The sequence below is a fragment of the Plectropomus leopardus genome, chromosome 24 (assembly GCF_008729295.1).
Source record: "Plectropomus leopardus isolate mb chromosome 24, YSFRI_Pleo_2.0, whole genome shotgun sequence".
Lineage (NCBI taxonomy): Eukaryota > Metazoa > Chordata > Actinopteri > Perciformes > Serranidae > Plectropomus > Plectropomus leopardus.
Genome location: NC_056486.1, coordinates 15258578 through 15279453, shown reverse-complemented (window position 1 = coordinate 15279453; position 20876 = coordinate 15258578). Strand labels below are relative to the sequence as shown.

General features: G+C 38.5%; 1 protein-coding gene across 2 annotated transcripts; it reads right to left on the bottom strand.

The window, feature by feature from the left end:
- Positions 1-2656: 2656 nt before the first annotated feature.
- On the bottom strand, positions 2657-19657 carry LOC121962689 (calcipressin-1-like). 2 transcript variants are annotated; one of them, XM_042512940.1, is made up of 4 exons: positions 19037-19657; positions 7301-7474; positions 6668-6827; positions 2657-4702 (listed from the first exon to the last, which is right to left on the bottom strand). In XM_042512940.1, exons 1-4 carry the CDS (start codon positions 19157-19159, stop codon positions 4515-4517), a joined length of 645 nt encoding a protein of 214 aa, XP_042368874.1. In that variant the 5' UTR covers positions 19160-19657; the 3' UTR covers positions 2657-4514. The 2 variants fall into 2 exon arrangements, with proteins under 2 accessions (XP_042368874.1, XP_042368875.1); XM_042512941.1 differs by lacking the exon at positions 19037-19657 and adding an exon at positions 9501-10098.
- Positions 19658-20876: the final 1219 nt, after the last annotated feature.

Genomic DNA, 20876 nt, shown 5'->3' with positions numbered 1-20876 from the left:
ATTTTTTTTGACATTTTAAAAGAAAGGATTGGAGGGCATGTCATCTTTAAAATATTTTGGACATTTTTTTCCTTCAAAATGTTGGGTTATTTAAAAAAAAGAAAAAAATGGCAAGTATTTTCTCTTTAAAACTTTTTGGTGATTTAAAGATAAAGAAATAAAAACTTCCATGGATTTGGAAAGAATTTTGTCGATAAAGTATTTAGCCATTTCTTTCCCCCCAAAACTTTAACATTTTTAAAAATTTTTTTTCAAGAAGAAAACCTGCATTCCACGGGATTGAAAAAAACATTTTGTCTGTTTTTTCTTTTTTTCAAAATACCTTCCCTTACCGTCTATTTTTCTTTAAAATTTTTGGTAATTTTGTTAAAAGAAAATACCTTCCACAGGTTTGGAAAGCATGTTGTTTTTAAATAAATTTTAAACTGGCTTTTTCTTAAAAATTAATTTTTTTTTCAGGAAAACACGCCTTCTCTGGCCTTTTTTTTTGTCTTTTTAAAATTACTCTCTTTTAATTTTTTTGTCTTTTTTGTGTTTTTTTTTTAAAGAAAACATGCCTTTCACAGATTTGGAAAACATATCCTGAAATTACATTTAATTTTTTTTTCTTCCTATTTTTTGTGGGAGTGGGCGTTATTTGGTTTTTTTTCAAGGAAAACCACCCAAAATGATCTATATTTTTATCACAGCCAGAAACTGTAAAAAAAATTTCAAATTTCCGACAGTCCTTGAACACATCATGTGTTATCATACAGTTTTTCAAAACAAAATTCCTTGCCTTTTTTTCCCCAACACTTTCAGGGTATATTTAATTTTCCAAAACTTTTCCAGGCCTTGAAATTACTATTTGCAAACTCCCATGGCTTCAACTATATCCACTATAAAGTTTCTGCAATTAGCCCCAAAATTAAGAATACAACTTCTCCGAGACAACACTGACCACAGAAAAATGTGTGTAGAGTAATTAAAACAAAATGTTTTAATCACTGATTGGGCTCCAGCTCCACTTTCACAGACCAATATCCTTAATTAATGAGGGCCCCTCTACGATTTGGGGCCTCAGATGATGTCATAATGCAGTTGTTGCCTTACAGCCGCATCATTTCACTTAAATTGGACGTTTGTGCCAAATTTGAAGAAAATCCCCAAAGGTGTTTTTGAGATACTGTGCTCATAAAAATAAGACAGATGCAAGGTCACGGTGATCTTGGCTTTTGTTGGCTGACAAAATCGAACCACTTCATCCTTGAGTCTGAGTGAACATTTGTGCCAAATTTGAAGCAGTTCCCTCAATGTGCACCTGAGGTCACAGTGACCCTGACCTTTGATCTATGATCACCAAACTGAATGTTTGTGCAAAATTTGGAAAAAATTCCCTAAATGCACTCTTGTGATATCACATGCATGAGACTTAAATAGACTTAAGTCACATTGACCTTGACCTTTAACTTATGATGACCATAATTGAAACAATTCATTCTTAAATCCAAGTGAAAGTTTTGGCCAAATTTCAAAATATTCCCTTAAGGTTTTCTTGAAATATTGCGTTCTTAAGAATGAGAGAGATTCAAAGTCACAATGACCTTGACCTATGAGTTGAGAAAGAACTGATTTATTTATGTTGGTCAAAGTAGGCATTTGAGCCAAATTTGAAAAATTTCCATCAAGATGTTTGTAAGATATCTTGTTCACAGAGACAGATGCAAAGTTGATGTGACCATGACCTTTCATTACTAAAATCATATCAGTTCATCCTAGACTCAAATTACACGTTTGTGTCAAATGGAAATTCTCTCAAGGTGATTTTGAGATAACACATTCACAAGATAAAGATGGATGCAAGGTCAATGTAACCGTGACCTTTGTCCACCAAACTCAAATCAGTACATCCTTCAGTAAAAATGGACTTGGGCCACATTTGACGAAATTCCCTCAAGATATCACATTCATGAGACGAGGACAGACAAGGTCACAGTCACCTTGAACTTTGACCTATGATCACCAAAATCTCATCAGTTCATTTTTGAGTCCAAGTGGACATTTGAGCCAAATTCGAAGAAATTACCTCACAGTGTTTATCACATTCACGAGAAAGGGACAGACAACCTGAAAAGCATGTTTTTCGAAGTTTTACAAGTTTTAACTGACAGAAAAAAAAGTACATGTGTAACAACATCCTGTCACATGGTCGTTTGTCGTGTACCGTGGTCATTTTTTGGGACTGTAACATGCTGCCAGACCTCTGACCTCACTGAAACGTCACTAATATGAGCAGTTTTAACGCTTATGCACCTGTGTGAAATACTTCCGGTGTTATACAAGCCAACAGCCAGACATGAACTACAGGGAACACACTGAGCACAGGTACCAAAGAGGAGACAACACAAGAGGCCAATAGTCATAGGTGAAATAACACTGCTTCTTTTTTTTTGTTTTGTTAAATGACAGGATACCATGGTTGGTGAAGTTAAAACCCTCAGACTTTGAAACTTAAGCAAGCTTGATGTCTTTCATAAACATGGGAAGAAGGCAATGAGCGACGAAAGAAATAACCCCAAAAATTGAAAGAAATTAGAAATAAGTCAAAGAAAAATTACCTAAAAATTAGAGTTATGGCCAAAAACATGTTGAACGGAGTCACCATGATCTTTGACCACCAGATTCTAATGAGTGCATTCTTGAGTCAAAGTGGATGTTTGTGCCAAATTTGAGAAAACTCCCTCAGTGCCATTTTCAGAAACTGCATTCACGAATATTATGGATGCAAGGCCACGGTGACCTTGACCTTTGAACACCAATCTCTAATCAGCTCATTGTTGAGTCCAAGTTCATGTTAGTGCCAAATTTCAAATAATTCTCTCAAGGTATTCTTGACATATCAAGTTTGCAGGAATGAGATAGATGTATGGTCACTGTGACCTTGACCTTTGACTTATGGCGGCCAAAATCTGATTACTTCATTGAGTCCAAATGAACATTTGTGCCTTGAGATATTGCAATCATGAGACTATGACAGAAATGGTCGCAGTGACCTTGACCTTTGACCTATGATCACCAACATAAAATAAAATCAGCTTGTTCTTGAGTCTACTCATATGTTTGGCTCAAATTTGAAGAAATCCCCTCAAGGGATTTTTGAGATAACCGATTCACAAGAATGGGATGGACGTATGGACAGGTGTACATATGAACAACCCAAAAACATATAATCAACAACAACAACAACAACAACAACAATAACAACAACAAAATAACCAAGAAAGTTAAAAACAGACAAAGAAATTACCTGGAAAAAGAGCTTACAAAATAGCATTAGCATTATTTCAAATCTTATATATCTAATTATGCTATTTTTTTCCCTAGGTTGCTTTAAAAATAATTTTCTAAATAAGCCAATTTCTTACTATTTCTGGAATTTATTGCTCATTGCATTTTTTTCCCTTATGTTTTTGAAAGAATACACACCAAATTTGCCCAACGTTCAAAGGGGTTAAATACTTGTAAAAGGCGTCTGAAAGCAGCACGAGAAAAGACAAGTGGCTCCAGATTTCAAAGGATTATCAATGGCTGAATGCGTCCATTCTGCACTCAAAAAACAAAAAAACAACTGTCATGTAGCTCCATTACATGTCAAATAGCAACAGAAAGAGTGCCAAAGCTGAAATAATCCCCGAACAACACCGTGACACGTCATCAGCGGAACATCATGTGGGGGCCCGCCTGAAAAATGGGAGTAAGGCAAGCTTTGACTTGACGACACGTCCACCACAAAACAGCTGTGACATCAACAGCAGTGAGTAGTAACGCAGAGCCACGGCGGGAACATACTTTCGGGTCAGCAACCCGGGAGAAAAACATGTCGCCCTCTTCGGCTAACTGACAAACATGTAGCACCGAAGCAAATATCAACAGTCGCAAAGTTGTTTAAAGAAAGTCAAGTTCCCTTTTCCGTCCGTCCATTGAGACCTAAACGACACACATGCTGCATTCATGTCATGTGGGAATAACCAACATCCAAAAACATTTGAATGCTCTAGTACAGACTTTATTTGCACCTGGCCAACTTCATCTTACAAACACAATGTACGTTTTAGCTTTATTTTAATTTTTTTTTTGCAAAATATCACCACAAACCAAAAATCCATCTCCTGTGTTGTATTAAAGTGCTATGATCAAAAGAGAAATATACATTATTTTCTACATTTCAGATATTCAATGTTTCCTTCAGTTCCATCTCCTCTGATTTCGCAAGCAGTAGGTGTCGTTTGATTGCTAAAATGAACAGTATTTTTCCATTTGGAAGTTCTTTTCTCCTTGTATTGCCCACTGGACATGAATGCAGCATTCCACACTAGTTTTTTTTTTTTTTTTTCCCTCTCTTGTCTACAGGACGCGGCAGCGCCCTCGGGCACTTTCCCAAAGTCCTCAAACCTTCTTCAAAGCTCTGAGAGCGTGTTGAGCTCTTCATCAATCACTTGAGGATGAAACGTTACGGCCGTCAAACTCGTCTTGGCTCACTGCTCCACTTTGGGCGCGTAGTCAGGGCGGCGCGTCTGGATGATCTTCGGCCGTGGGGGGCGGGGCTTGTCGTCTTGGTCGCTGTCGTCGGGGGCCGAGCTGTCGCCGCCGCGCTCGTCCTCGCAGACATGGACGACCACGCTGGGGGTCGTTGGTGTGGCGGTGTGGAGTTCGTACTTGTCTCCTGGAATCACATAGGAGAAAACGTAAAAAGTCGAAGTGAAGTTTCAAGTCTCTGCTGATGTCAAAAGTAAACTGACGGGCCCCTGGAGGGTCGGAAAAACACATTTGGGGGATACAGATTTGTAACTAGGCAAACTTGCAACTTCTTGCAATGCGCCGGTATACATCGTTCCAAAAAACCTGCTGGTTCGCACCAATGCAACTGGACATGTTTTTAGAGTTTTAGGATGTGTCTAGGATTTACAGACATTTCTAGGATTTAGGACATTTATAGGCCTTTTCTAGGATTTTCGGACATTTCAAAGACTTTTCTCTGATTCAAAGAAGTTTCTAGTATTTTTAGGACATCTTGGAGATTTTAGGATGTTTTTTAGAGTTTTAGGATGTGTCTAGGATTTACGGACATTTCTAGGATTTAGGACATTTATAGGACTTTTCGTGGATTCAAAGACGTTTCTAGTATTTTAGGACATTATAAGGATTTTAGGATTTTAGAATGTTTCTGGGATTTTAGGACATTTCTGGGACTATTCCAGATTTTTGGGGAGTATCTGGAATTTAAGGACATTTCTAGGACTTTTCTTAGATTTTAGTTAGTATCTGGGATTTAAGGACACTTATAGGACTTTTCTAAGATTTTTTACTTTGGAATTTATAGATTTGATACAATACCTTAAAAAATACAAGTACAGGATACTACTTTTGATACCACAGGGAAAAATTAAACATTGAGGACATGCAATTTAAAATTCTTATGTAAAGATAAATACAAAAAGGCTCTACAATGCGAGCCGACTTCTCTTTTCTTAGTAGAAGGTCCTAGTACATTAAGTTCCTACATCAGCTCTATTCCACAGAGTGTGGGCTGAAAAGCTGACTGCTGTCGCTGTTGACGGCAGCTCTTGTCTCAGGCTGACATTCTGTCCTGTCTCTGTTCCTGTGTCCTCTGTATTCATCAGACATTCACCATCAATCAAATGGCCGACTTGTGCAGAATCTCTCAGATGACTCAGCAGTTCTTGGCTGTATTGAAGGAGGAGGTTGGGGAGGAGTGCAGGGGCGTCTTTGGGGACTTTGTGAACTGACGCAACCACGATCAACTTAACATCTCAAAGACCGATGAGGTGGTTGTGAACTTAGAGAGGAAGAGACCCAAAGCTGTCCCAGTTTTTATTCAGGGTACTGAGCTAAAACTGTTTTCCAGCTATAAATACCCCAAAGTACAGCTCCATGACAAACTGGACCTGAACATCTACATGGAGACGCTGTACAAAAAGAGTCAGAACCAACTGTACTTTTAAGGAAGGCTGAGATCTTTTAACATCTGTGGCCCCTACAGTGCCCCTACTACCAGACTGTGTTGGCATTTGAATTGCCCTGCCCCCCCCAGGGACTCTAATAATTGGTCAGAGACCCTGCAGTTGACTGAGACCCCTTCAAGTCAAGCAGTCGTTTTTTCGGTGCAGTGTACTCACTCCACACCAAAATCTGGGGACCAAAACGTCTGGTCCCCATATTTTGCTGCAGAGTGAGGGCCCCCTTGACTTTCGCGCTACTCTTTGATGCCAAGCAGCTGCGGTCATGCATGTACATATATTTAAATATTTGTACAGGTACATTTTACAATTTATATATTTTTAAGAATGCTTTAGCACATACTTTATATATGTATTGACATTTCAACACATTTATTAGATATGTCACATTGCACATTACAAAATGTGATTTTTCTTATCTTTGTCATACTTCATGTGGTTTTTATGTCTTCATCTGTATGATTTGGGGTTTCTTTAGTAACTTATTTGAGGTTTTTTGCTAAGATTTTAGATGTATATGTTCTATATTTAGACGTCATCTGTTATTATGTTTGATTGTGAATGTAATTATTGTATTAAGTTATTTCCTGTAACGATAACTCAAGCATCCATCCTTGTTGTTATATGACGCATGCGGTGACAGACGTTACCTGGTCCGAGCTTTGAGATGGCGCACAGCAGGTCGTAGTTGATGACTGGCGTGGCGTCCTGAGACTGTTCCCAGCCAACGGGAGGGGAGGCGGGCGGCGAGATCAGGAACTGTTTGTCTGGTTTGGGGGGTTCCAGGCGAGGACTCCCTATGTGGACAGACTGCACACAGTAGGGCACATGAAATTAAAGAAATGTTGAATATAGGTGGCTCAAACACAGAGACCCAGGATTCATCATTCATTCGTCTGATCAAAACTTTTATTATCTACTCTGCATGTAGTATATTGAAAATACTTCATACGTCATGCAAAAAAAACAAAACATAGTGGCATCATGACAAAAAAAAAGGGTTAAAATTTTGAAAATTAATGAATATTTGGCATATTTATAATCAGGACTGATGTCTGTTAAGAAATATTATTCCTGAATGGTAAAAAGTTCATTTTGATTTCATTATTTCAGAAACAGCAAAGGCACACGATGGCTTCTTTAGATGACTGCAGTTAGTAAAAGTTGAAAGCAGCATGGAGGCCGGTGAAAATGTTCTGGCGGTTACCTCTTTTTATTATAGAGTATATAGTGACATTACAGAGTATGTGGTATATAATATATAGAGATGAATGATACAGTACCTGGGCGAAGTACAGTCTCATCTCTTTGCCGTTGAAGTCCGTCTTATGGAGGCGGAGTCTGGCCTCGGCTGCAGCCAGAGCGTCGCTGAAACTGATCCGCACCCGCCGGAAGGACCTGAAGTACTGGAACTGCACCTCTGGGTCGAAAGACTGGAACAAGGTCTCGAAACTGGCCTGGAGACACAGAGGGACGCAGGTGAGGACAGAGGGTCCACACTGAGCTCCATCACTCAGCTCCTCTGTCTTTTCTTATCTAAAAATACTAAAGAGTGTGAGCCAGAGGCAGCCATGACTACAGTTATGAGACTTGAAATCGCTATGAATAAAATCGATAAAAATAGCCTCTTTTAGCCGCAGACACTATATCTGTCCTCCTCCTACTGGAGAGCCTGCAGCCTGAGTGTGTCTCAGCCTTTGCGACAGGAAAGCTGTGTTTAAATAAAATATCATACATTGATATGATTTTCTACTTTTATTAACTATCAATACAGTTATTAATTTTCAAAATTTTAGCCCTTTAAAAGCCTTTATTTTTCACCATGCCAAGTTATTTTGAATGGAAAAAAAACAACCCCACAAAAAAAGAAAATGATGCTAAATGGCTGTAAGAAAATATTATATATCAATATGACTTCCTACTTTGAGTTTATTACTTGAAATTTTGCCTTAAAAAAAGGGTGGGGTGAAATAATACAATATAATAGTAATATCTAAAAATATTCATTCAAAATTTTATTTTTAAAATTATATCGCAGAATATATATATATATGTGAGTGTGTTATTTCGAAACAGGTTTCGAAGGGTTAATGGATTCAGATCAGGGCCAAAAAAAAGTGACGATATCCTTAATTGTGGCTACTTAAGATGCAGATATATACAAGACTAAACAAGCATGACTGGCATGAAATCAACTACTGGAACACCTGTGTGTGTGTGTATATATATATATATATATATATATATATATATATATATATATATATATGCATATGCATATGTGCATATTTATAATTTGATAAACTAGTGTTTGATGATTGGTCTCTGCCTCCTGCAGTGCAGCACAGAAGCATCACAGGCTCTAGGTATGTGCCGTGAATCCTGATGAAGTCAAAGGAAGAAGGATCCGGGCCTGAGGAGACTTGAGGAGGTCTTCGAGCCGCTTATTATCGCACAAAAAAACACAACACGCGCAGACGATACTTCAACCCGATCACAAGACCTTTAAATTCAGACAACAGTTCCCTTTACACAATGCTGTAGAAGCTTCTTTTTTGGGAAAAACAACAATACAAATACTCGCAATGAGCAACCAAAGAAGAAATGGTTCCTTTGTCAAAAAGCCCATGGCATTTTTCCATTGGATTTCGGATCATTTCAGAAAACAGGCTCGAAACAAACGTTTATGATACTTCAACATTTAGTTCAGCAAGATCTTGGATACTGTAGTGGTGTCGCATTTGGCGGCTTGTTAGCAACTGTCTTTTTGAAGACACGTACGATCCTTAAAGTTTACGAGTGAGGTATTTACTGACAAATTTTATGGTGTAGAACAAAACGTCAATGTCTCTGATGACCTAATTTCAGGCTTCAAACCAAAAACCCATTTTAGAAAAAAATACAAACTTCAATTCAAGGGAACCAGAGGTGCTTAAATGCTGACGAATTTCCAAGGTTTTAGGACTCATTACTGAGGTTCTCTTTTTTGCTTAGGGTTCAAAGGGTTAAACTCTTGTGAAAGTCTGATAACAGCAAAAGAAAAGTGATTTCACAAGTTTCAAAAGATTAAGGAAGCTATTAGTTGTGGGCGTTAAATGAAAATAAGCACCGTGAGGTCAAGTTAAATAAAAAAAACTCCTCCATCCTACATTTCCCATAATGCAACCCCAAACCCCTTTTTTTCCCATTTTTTTTGCAGGTATGCCGATTTGCAGCCTCGAAACCCAAAGCCAGACGATAACTTTGATGACATCACTATGTCACAGTCAGAGCCAAAGAAGACATAATGCTCTTTTCAAAATCGTTGCCCAAGTACCTCAATACCTATTGGTAGATTGACGAGTGATAAAAATTGGCAGTTTTAGCCCAAGAACTTGCAGATGTTGATGGCTTCATTCCAAAAATATCAAGATCGCATGGGGCCAAACTGATATTCAATGACCCCGGTGTGCAAAAGGAGGAGCAGAGGCAAAGATCTCCTACCTGCGCCTCGGGACGGTTGAACACTTCCTGGTTGGTCATTGAGGCGACCAGGCAGAAGCGGTTACACTTGGTGGTCTTGATGTGCATGATGGGCGATCCGGGGAGGCGGAACCTTTTCCACCTGATACCTGAGGTCAGGGCCCAGCGGGGCACCGAGACGGTCTGCAGCGGTGGCGATGATGATGAAGAGGAAGGGGGAAATCGGGGAGATCGGAGGAGCGTTGCCTTCCCCAGGGTGACAGGAGAGGAGGAAGTGATAGATGCTCCTAAACAGGATAGAGATGCCTTTTTTTCCCACGTGGATGTTCTGCCGTGGCGTCTGCTCTTCACGCGTACCCCACTCTACATACACCTCGGTTCAACACTCAGCCTCCTAACCCACATTCCAAGGTTATCTAGTCTGTCTCTCCTGCCTCCGCAGTTCAACTCAAAATCTCCCAAAAATGTCTTTTTTAGTGTGTTTCGGCGCTGTGTCCAGTTCCTCCACAGTGCATATGCTCTGCAACAGCCTGCAAACTGACGGAAATTTTCCACAGATTTGGACGTGGAGAGCTGAAAATGTCACTCAGCCTCTTCGGAGCTCACTCTTTCTCTCTCTCTCCCACTGCTCCACAGACACTTAAATGAGCCCCTGCCAGCCGATGACGCATTACCCACAATCCCCTCCCTCTCCTCATGCTGCTCTCATTCATTCGTTCATTCACTGCAGGCCAATCGCCTGTAGAAGAGGGAGGGACGGCCTGCTTTTTTCTTCTTCCTTTCCCTCTACTGACAGATACTAGCTGATGCTGACTAATCACACAGAAAGAAGGTCCGTGTGTGTGTGTGTGTGTGTGTGTGTGTGTGCACAGAGAGAGATAGTGGAAAATAATGACATCACCCTTGAGCAAACTGACGCATTTAACCTGCTTTCTGTTGCGTTTTGCTGCGGACAAAAGAAATCCTTTCTGTCGAACGGAAAATATGTGACAATAAGCCTTTTCACCTCCTTGCTTTTCACACATGCATACCAAAGACTTGGTGCACGCGGCGAGACGTGGAAAACACATGTCAGTCCCACTTAATATGGACGAGAGAGAGAGAGGACAGCTGAGAGACAAAGAGGGGAGAGAGGAGACGGGGGACACATAACGGGCAGGGGGAATGCAGGATGGAGGGATGAAGGGATGAAAAGCAAGAGGTGGCACGCATGGAAAGTATGCAGTTTGATAACGTGCTTTTATGAGGTATTAATAGCAGAGCTTGAAGTAGAGGGGAAGTGTGTGTGTGTGCAGCCAGCAGTTGGAAAAACAAGAGCAGGCTGTGCAGCCGGTAAAGGGGGTGAGCTGTTTACACTCACACAACACATCCTTAATTATGTGGCAATTAGGGGCATAAAAAAACAACACAAAACAAGAGAATGACCTAAAAAGGGGGCTAAAAAATGATAAAATATTGATGTGTGCATGTTTCCTGTAACACAATGTCAAATATACAATAAGTTCCCGGTAATTTTATTGCTTATATTCTAAGCAACTTGCGAAGGAATATTTAACAAAAAATTAGTATATTTAGAAATTTTTTTTGTAAATAAAAGCAAAGGAAAAATTGTCTTGAGGAAAAAGGAAGGAGGAAATTTTCCTGTTGTTGTTTTTATTTTCTTTTTTCAACGAATTTTGTTGTACTTTTTTTGGTGCTAATTCGTAGGTCATTTTTTTCTTCCATTGTTTTTGAAAGAAAACAAGCCAATTTGTTTGAAATTAAATAGGTTTTAAAATGATGAAACAATTCCCCCCAAAACAATGAATGTTCAAAACTTTTCCAGAAACTTTCCGTTTATTCCAAAAAGACTCAACGCGACAAGGTGAAACATTAACCGCTCTCCGTACAAATATAACGTGGTGTCGTAGAGCTCTGGGCAGGGTGGGGTTAATCAGTTAACCACCTAGAATAAGTTAGACCAGTTACACACGTCTGTCTGTGGGTTAAGTTATTCAATTGAACTCTATTGAACTTTGACTAACATTAGCAATAATTTGTTTATTCAAATGTCCAAGCAAGCCATGACAGTGTCACATGAGTCAGCATCCTGGAACCCAAGCAGCTAAATCAAACTCTCACTATTACTCGGCATTGTATCTTTTTTTACTGGAACCTATCAAAATGTCTTCATGGAAAAAGGACTAGGTCACCGGGAGTTGGAGCGTATCCCAGAATGCACTGGGTGAAAGTCAAAATAAACAGGTTGACTATAATGATGTACTCCAATAGCAGATAAAGGCATAAAAACATTCGCTCATCTTGCAATTAAACTTACTGTATATAGTGCACAGCACGCACCGTTTGATAAATTACAGATACACTAGGCTTGAGCGGTATTGCAGTGTACCAGCGTATTTAGAAATCCTGAAGGTATGTTTTTAAGTGTCGTCATATATACAGGTGCGCCTTTCTATTAAACTCATTGTATATAGTGCACAGCATGCACCGCCTGATAAAATACACATACACTAGGCTTCAGCAGTATGACAGTATACCAATGTATTTAGAAATCCAGAAGGTATGTTGTTCAATGTCGTCATAAATACAGGTGCTCCTTTTTATTAAACTCACTGTATGTAGTGCAGAGGAGGAGCTACGATTTATAGTGCAAACTTTCTTAACTGTGTACATTTTTGTCACATGTGACGAGATCGGCTTTTATTGAAGAAAACAGGAGTGAGAATATTACTTTTATTAACATTTTGTGTTTTGTTGTGTGAGGATCTACTTTTTTGTAAATATGTCAGAGACAGGGCGCGAAATGTTTTCTTCTTTCGTGTTGGACGGAAAGTGCGCGCGTGGAAAATAAAGTGCTGTAATGCTGGTGAGCCTCCCAACAGCGAGGCCGATGCTCTCATGTAAGTGTTGTTTGTTGACGTTAAACATTACCGTGTGAGCATGTGTGTGTAGGTGCTAATCATCTCCAGACTTCCCTCCGCTGTGTGTGTGAGAGTGCACGCCCAGCCCCGCAGTGTTTCCATGCCTATGTTTTTGTTTCATCTTCCCTTTTTTTCCATTCCCTCACTGGACGGACAGACAGGTGTGCACATGCACACAAGAACGTACGCGTTGCCCGACACATACTGGACATAGCGCAAAGTTACTAGCCAGCTGCTGCTTTTCTATTGCATCATGTTTGTCTTTCTGATGCTGAGGTGGAAGCTACATAGTTCAACTAGCAGCTGACATCTGAAGGCTGATACTGTGGGGCACACTGGAGGTGTAAAACATTTCTAAAAAACAATGTGAACAAAACATTAATAAGTTCCCACCCTCAAGGAGTAGTTCAGAATCTTTTGGATATGAAATGTCATCATTTCATCATTATATACTATTCATTTTCTTTCATTTTGTCTTAATTAGTGTATGGATTCTTGAGTTGTGCCCAAAAACAGATTTTGTGAGGTCACGGTGACCTTGACCTTTGACCACCAAATTCAAATCAGTTCATTCTTGAGTCCGAGTGGATGTCTCTGTCAAATTTAAGAAAACTACCTTGAGGCCTTTTTCACGCAACACATTCACAAAGTGAAAACGGAAGCAAGGCCAAAGTGACCTATGACCTTCAAACTGTAATAAGTTCATTCTTGAGTCCAAGTATGTTTGTGTGAAATTTAAAGAAATTCCCTCCAGGTGTTCCTGACACCTGTTCATAAGACTCAAGTGGATTTCTGTGCCAAATTCGAAAAAGTTCTTAAAATATCACATTCACAAAAATTAGATGGATGCAAGTTGACTTTTGACCAATGACCACCAAAATCTCATCAATTTGTCGTTTAGTCAAAGGGATTGTTTGCGCCAAATCTGAGGACATTCCTTTGTGGTGTTCATGAGATATTGCGTTCACATGAATGAGACAGATGAGGTCAAAGTGACCTCGACCCCTGACCTATGACCATATGGACATCTGTAGTAAATTTGAAGAAATTCTCTCAAGGTGTTCTTGAGATATCATGTTTATAAAAGTGCTACAGAAGAGATCAGGATCACCTTGACCTTTGACAGCCAAATCCTAATCAGTTCATCCTTGACTCAAAGTGGATGTCTGTGCCAAATGTGAATACATTTTTAAAATATCACATTCACAAACATGAGATGGATGCAAGTTCAGGCTGACCTTGACAACTGACCTATGACCAAAATCTAATCAGTTCGTCCTTTAGTCAAAGTGAACATTTGTGCAAAATTTGAAGAAATTCTCTCACGTTCTTGACATATGGCATTTACAAGAATGAGAAAATCAAACAGATGGACAACCCGAAAATACCGCGTTCACAAGAATGGGACAAATGAGGTCACAGTGACCTTGACCTCCAACCTATGACCACCAAAATCTAATCAGTTCTTACTTAAGTCCAAGTGGACGTCTGTAATAAATTTTAAGACATTCTCTCAAAATGGTCTTTAGATATGGCATTCACAAGATTCACAAATTATTTTATCTTTACCGCCAACTGATATGTTACCATACATAATCTTTCGAGATATTTCATGGTCATACACACCTTTTTAGAACCAAACCATCTTTTCAGCATAAACAGCACTCCCTCCTCACTCTGTTTCCATTTCTTTAACCACTGAGACACTGTACTTTTCGGTGGATTCCAGTTCCTTGGAGCCAAATTCCAATGACACATCCTTTTTTTTTTTTCATTAACAGCCACAGCCTCGAGCACTTCTGTGTTCTGTCCCGCAACAAAATCCACTTTCAGCCAGAGGGGGCATTGAGTAACGGAAGCCAGACTTCACTGACAGGCTGTTTCCTCGCGGCCTTAACAAAATTCCACATCTGAGCAGGAAAAGAGGGCCCGGAGCAACCATGACACATCCGTCCCTTTTCCAGCTCCATCCGCCGACGGCTCAACACTTTCACAACAACGGCAATATATCACTCTTCCATGGAGTTACAGGGACTCTGAGTCAGTGCCAGTTCAACAAAACAAAACTGCTCACATTTTCCATTTGGCCGAAAACATGTTGGTCTGGAACAGGTTCGGTTGAGTACTTCTTATCCATACAAGATAAGTCATGAGTTGGAAACTCTTATCGTACATCTATGGTCCTGATTCTTTGTGTATTTTTGCATCAAAATATCTTAATGATCTCATCCGCAGTCAGTGGAGGTTTGTCCCGTTGGAAGTCCATGACTTTCCAGACCTACATCAGAGTTTTCCCCCGACCTAAATCTCTTCTTCCATGCTGGTTTATTAATGCTGTTTTTCTGCTCCAGTTGGGTGGAGAACGCTTTAACTTGCACAACTGAGTGGAAAACACATTCTGGTTCATTCCTCTAAAATCACCCGCCCGAAAAAGTTTTGCTCCCATAATGCCATGTGCTTTGATTAGTGAGAAATTCAAGGGCTTTCAATCCCTTTTTACTGTTTTTCATTCGCTCAAAGCGACTAACTAATTTTCAAATATTATTTTTTTAAATAAAATATGAATAAATGATTTGAGTGTTGTCTGTCTTTTCAGTGAAGGATTACTTAATACACTCTTTTGAGGCATAATGGTGAAAAAAAATCCCAGACAAAACAACTCGAATCCAGAGACAGTTTCAAAGACATAGAAACTCACCGAAACTGGGCCGCAATCAGCACTGACAAAACAGCAAATGTTGAATTAAACACAAACTGTGGTGCATGGAACCAGCTTTTTGTGTTACCTGCACGTATTAAATGAGCATATAATATCGGCTCATATCGATCGCAGGCCCCTAAATCGAATTGAAATCGTATTGTTTGAAAAAAACAAAAAGACTTTGTGATATCGATAAATATCGTATTGTCCAAAGTATCGATATGATATCGTATCGCGATGAAACCAGTGATTTACACCCCTGGTGTCGATGCACTGAAGACGCCAATGTGCATTTACAATTCAGGAGGAGATGCTGATGGATCAGAGACAGAGACAGGGCAACAGAATGATGGGTGCAGTGAAGATGAAACTTAACCATTCATTCTGCTGGGTCGAAAAGTTTGCTTTCACTTACATAAAACTGCTTCTCTCATTCATTAAAGTGATCTGATCAGCTGTGAATGAACTGACGGATCAATTATTCACAAATAACAAAGTGCTGTTGAGGAAAAAAAAAAGAAGAACTGGGAGAGCTTCGCCTGTGCTGCTAAAACATGTTGATTTTTGTCCCTAAGAGGACACAGAATGATATAAAAAGGGCCCTACGGGCGTTTTAAAGATGCCGAATAAAACAGTTACAGTCAAACACCCTCATTGTTATGGTCAGTCAAAATGATGTCCTTCGTAAAAATCAGTCAATGCCGGTAAATACACAGTTTATGAGAGCTTTGAGTTAAACTATTACGAAATCAACAAATGGTCATATCTTCCGTGCTGATGAAGAACCTCTAGATCGCTTCTGTCTTTCTGAAAATGAACGTTTTTCCACTGAAATATGCTCAGTTTAAACGGAATCAAAACGTGAGAGTTCTCAGGACTTCATGAAACATTCACACACCCTGAGTGGAATTTTCTGTCATATGATCCATCAGCTGATCCCTGGCAGGTGCCCGATGGAAAAGCAGCAGGATCATTGAAGAAGAAAAAAGAAAACAACTAAAAACACAAGTGATTTTTTTTCACCAGATGCCCTTTGCCCCTCTTCTCTGTTGTTTTTCCTTTTCCATCAACGTCAGCAAACCCCTATAGCACGCCACTGAGCAACGGCTCATCTCGCTGCCCTGTATGTGCACTTGGTGTTTGTGTGCACGTGTGCGTAGGGGCTCAGGTTTGTCAGTCCTCCAAGACTCCCTCCAGATCATGGTATATCGTACTATAGTCAGTATTTTTGTTGGTAAAAGATGATTAGAACAACTTTCAGTGTATAGCCCTTATTGTCGAACACTAATACTCAACTCCTAAAATCCTAGAAACGTCCTGATATCATAGAAACTTCCTAAAATCTTGGAAATGTCCTAAAATCCCAAACCTCCTACAATCCTAGAAACCCCCTACAATCCCAGAAATGTCCTAAAATCAAACACATCCTAAAATTCCGGAAATGTCCTAAAATCCTAGAAAAGTCGTTAAATCAGAAACATCCTACAATCCTGTAAATGTCCTAAAATCCTAGAAACATCCTCAAGTCCGAAACCTCCCGTAGACCTAGATATGTACTCAAATACTAGAAACGTCCTAAAATCAGAAACATCCTAAAATCCTGGAATCGTCCTAAAACCATGGAAAATCCTAAAATCCTTGAAACAGCAAAAAAATCATAAAATGTGTCCTTAAATCCTAGCAATTTTCTACAATCCGAGACTCATCCGATAAAATTTGAAACATCCTACAATCCTGGAAATTGCCTAAAATCCTAAAATCATCAAACATAAATGTACTAAAATCCTAGTAACATCCTCAAATCCGAAACCTCCTGTAATCCAAGAAATGTACTAAAATCCTAGAAAAGTCCTAAAATCAGAAACATCCTACAATCCTGGAAGTGTCCTAAAATCCTAGAAAATCCTAAAATCCTTGAAACATCAAAAAACCCTACAAACTGTCATAAAATCCCAGCAAATTCCTAAAATCCTAGAAACATCCTAAAATCAGAAACATGCTACAATCCTGGAAGTGTTCTAAAATCCTAGAAAATCCTAAAATCCTTGAAACATCAAAAAATCCTAAAAACTGTCCTAAAATCCTCGCAACTTTCTAAAATCTGAGACACACCCTAACATCAGAAACGTCCTACAATCCTGGAAATTGCCTAAAAACCTAGAATCATCCTAAAATCCTTGAAACATCAAAAAACCCTACAAACCGTCCTAAAATTCCAGCAACTTTCTAAAATCCTAGAATCATCCAAAAATCCTTGAAACGTCAAAAAACCCTACAGACCGTCCTAAAATCCTAGCGACATCCTCAAATCCAAAACCTCCTACAATCCTAGAAATCTGAAAATCCTGCAAACATCCTAAAATACTACAAATATCCCAAAATCCTAGTAACATATATGGGGCAGCTACGACTGTCCCCTGACCTTCGGTCATTTTGCCACAGTGGCCCCCCATTTAAAGCAGGTTGAGTATCCCTGCTTAGGACGGCATCCCGTCCCTCTGTAGTCAAACTTTAGAAGTTTAGAAGAAACTCTAGACTTTTGCTACAGTCCGGGGCTAAAATAAGCTATTTATTTCGCTGTACGGAAATCTTCAAATGTTCCGTATATTATGAGCACTTTTGAACCTTTTCTGTGGTTTGTTTCCATATCTGCTGTTCCGCAGTGTTATACAAGACTGGTAACAAACGCCAGCTAAATGGAACTGGAAAGTTCCCAATGATGCATCACTGGCTGGTGTCATTCTGTGGCTCATCTGTTGGGACAAAATTAAACCGAGTCAAGTTTAGATATTAAGTAACAGAATGACTAAAGAAGCAGTTTCTGTAGTCATCAGTCAACACCATAACAGCAACTGTTTGACCTTTCAACTCCATCTAGTGGTCGAAATACGGTAATGCGCAACATAACACCAAAGTCCTTCAGCATTTCTTCTGAAGAAACCGTGCGTGTGAATGCTCGGTGTTGAACTGCAATGCTTGTTGTAAATGAATGAAAGCAATAATTTGGTTGATATTTAGGTTACGGAGGGTTGGAGGAAGAACTGCGCAATTTGTGAGCTTAAAGACAAAGAAAATGAGTTTCACTTTTGTTTCTGTATTGTCCTTTTTATTGGAAGATTGCTTAGCAATACAAAGACTGAATGTGATAAATATTGATGACTCACCATGACTGACATTTAAGAAAGCAACTTATTTAGAGAAAACTTTGGACATGAGACAGGTAGTGTTGTTCCAGTAGGTGTATGATGTGTATTTAGGTATTTTTTATTTGCCTGTGTATTTCTTTGATTTTTTAAAATGTATTGATTTTTTAAAAATAAATTAACTAATTTAAAACTTTGGACATGAGACAGGTAGTGTTGTTCCAGTAGGTGTATGATGTGTATTTAGGTATTTTTTATTTGCCTGTGTATTTCTTTGATTTTTTAAAATGTATTGATTTTTTAAAAATAAATTAACTAATTTATTATTATTATTAGGCCAGCAATACTTGAACATAATTTCATGTGACATGATGACACTAAAATATGTATATATATATATATATATATATATATATATATATATATGAAAATAAATGTTTTGTCGTTATTATTTATTATTTATCTATTAACATTTTTTCTAGAACTAAATACTGTCTTTCTATTTTGATGTTGTGCTGTCAGTTAATATTTTCATAACAATAATTGTATTTTTTTTTTACAGTTATATATATTACAGTTATATAGATATACATAAATCTTTTATTATTATTATTATTATTATTTGACAAGATCTATGTTTCTTATTGTATACTAGATCAAAAAAGGGACATTTTGCATGTTTTTAAAAATCTAAAAAACAACACTTTTAGAACATTCACATCACAAAAAAAAAGCAAAAATCAGCTGAATATTGTAGATATATAAACACAGTCAGGGAGCTGGATGTCTTACCCTCAGACTGCCTTCATTGAACAGATCCTCCGGTACTTTGCAGGCTATCAGGGCGTTCGGTAAATCGGTAAACTGGACATCCACCGTGGCCTCCTCCTCCACTCCGTTCTCGGCTTGCTGCATCTCGACTTTTCGGTTATTTACTGTTTTCCGGAAACGGGAAAACAACTTTAGCCGAACGCTAATCCGAAGGCTAATAACAACAGCTAGCTAACGCCCACTAGCATCTAATGCTGCGGAGCTAACACAACGGCTAATACATTTATATGTCTTTATACGTACTTATAAAGCCGTAGACGTTATTTCATGATAACGCAGCAGCTCTTTGTGTGTTTTTGTCTCCAAAAAACAACTAAAAGCTGTCAGAGTGTATTAGCTCCCAAGCTACACTAAGCTGCTAGCTAACGATGCTAAGCAGGAATCTGCAATGACGCCGCGAAAAAAAGGGAAACTAACGCTATTCCGCGAACTTTTTCTCACCGTTAAACGCTTGCGGAGGAGCGCGTTGGATATTTAGCGCTGTCAAAAACTAAAACAGCTCAAAATTATCCCAAAAAAATGTACATAGAGCTATGGAAGAGATTTGTTAGCATGGCGCAGAGGATAAAGGAGATGACGTCAATAGAACAGCTGTGTTCCGTTTTTCTTCTTCTGTGGTGTTTTGGGGCGGTTGGCAATCATACTTGTCCGATTACCGCCACCTGCTGGATTTTATTAGTCGTGCACAAAGACTTTATATGAGTACGGTATGGAAAAAATATATTATCTTTTTCAATTATTTTTGTTAAAAAAAAAAACTCCATTTACAATAAATAAATAAATAAATAAAACACAACCAAATACAACCCTCCAAATATATATATATATATCTTTTTTAATGATTTTTCTTAAAAAAAAAACCCCCAACTCAATTTAAAATAAATAAATAAATAAAAAAGATAACAATGTATTTTTTTACAGAAATTTGGTGGCCAGTACTTGTGGATTGTGTGTTTTATTTATATATATCACAAAATAAAATAAAATGAAATATCAAAAAATATATAAATAAAACACACACACTGTTTTAAATGAGGAAAAGCATAAAAGTCTATCAAAACAGTTTGCAATTAAGTTTCTATTAACTCGTTGTAGCTGCAGCTGTATAAATTGTTTGATAATTTCATTTATTACAAGTCATCATATTTGCATTGTTATGTTTTGATGCAAAAATCTTAAAATGCAACGTACCTAAAGCTCTCAGATACATGAACTGAAGTTAAAAGTACAATATTTACCCTCTGAAATATAGTGGAGTAAAAGTATAAAGTGGCATGAAAATACGACACACAAAGTACAAGTGCTTCAAATTTGTAGTTAGGTACAGTACTTGAGTGAATATACTTTGTTACATCGATAGAGACTTTATTTATTCAGTCAAACAATAAAAACATGATGAAAGCATAGTAAAAAAACGTAAGAAAAACATAATAAGACGTATAATAAGAATGTGTGTGTGCATGTGTGCCTTTGTACGTGCATGTGTTTAAGGAAACTTCAGTGGTGCTGGTCCCTGGGTGGCAGAGGGGTTTAAGCTCCCGGTCATGTGGGGATCAGCCTCCATTTAATCCTCTGTAGAGAGAGAGAGAGAGAGAGAAAGAAAGTAAGAGACTGTATTTATTGATGTCTCACCGTGCTGAGGGTGCAGTACCAGTTCGAAGAGTCAAAAGATTGTGTACTTGCAAACCCTAAACCTGTACACCTGAATTATATACATTGTCTGATGAGCTGTGGAGGTTAAGTCTAAGAACTGGGATTTTCTTTCATTGGCCTGGAAATTTGGAACTTTCTGGGAATACTA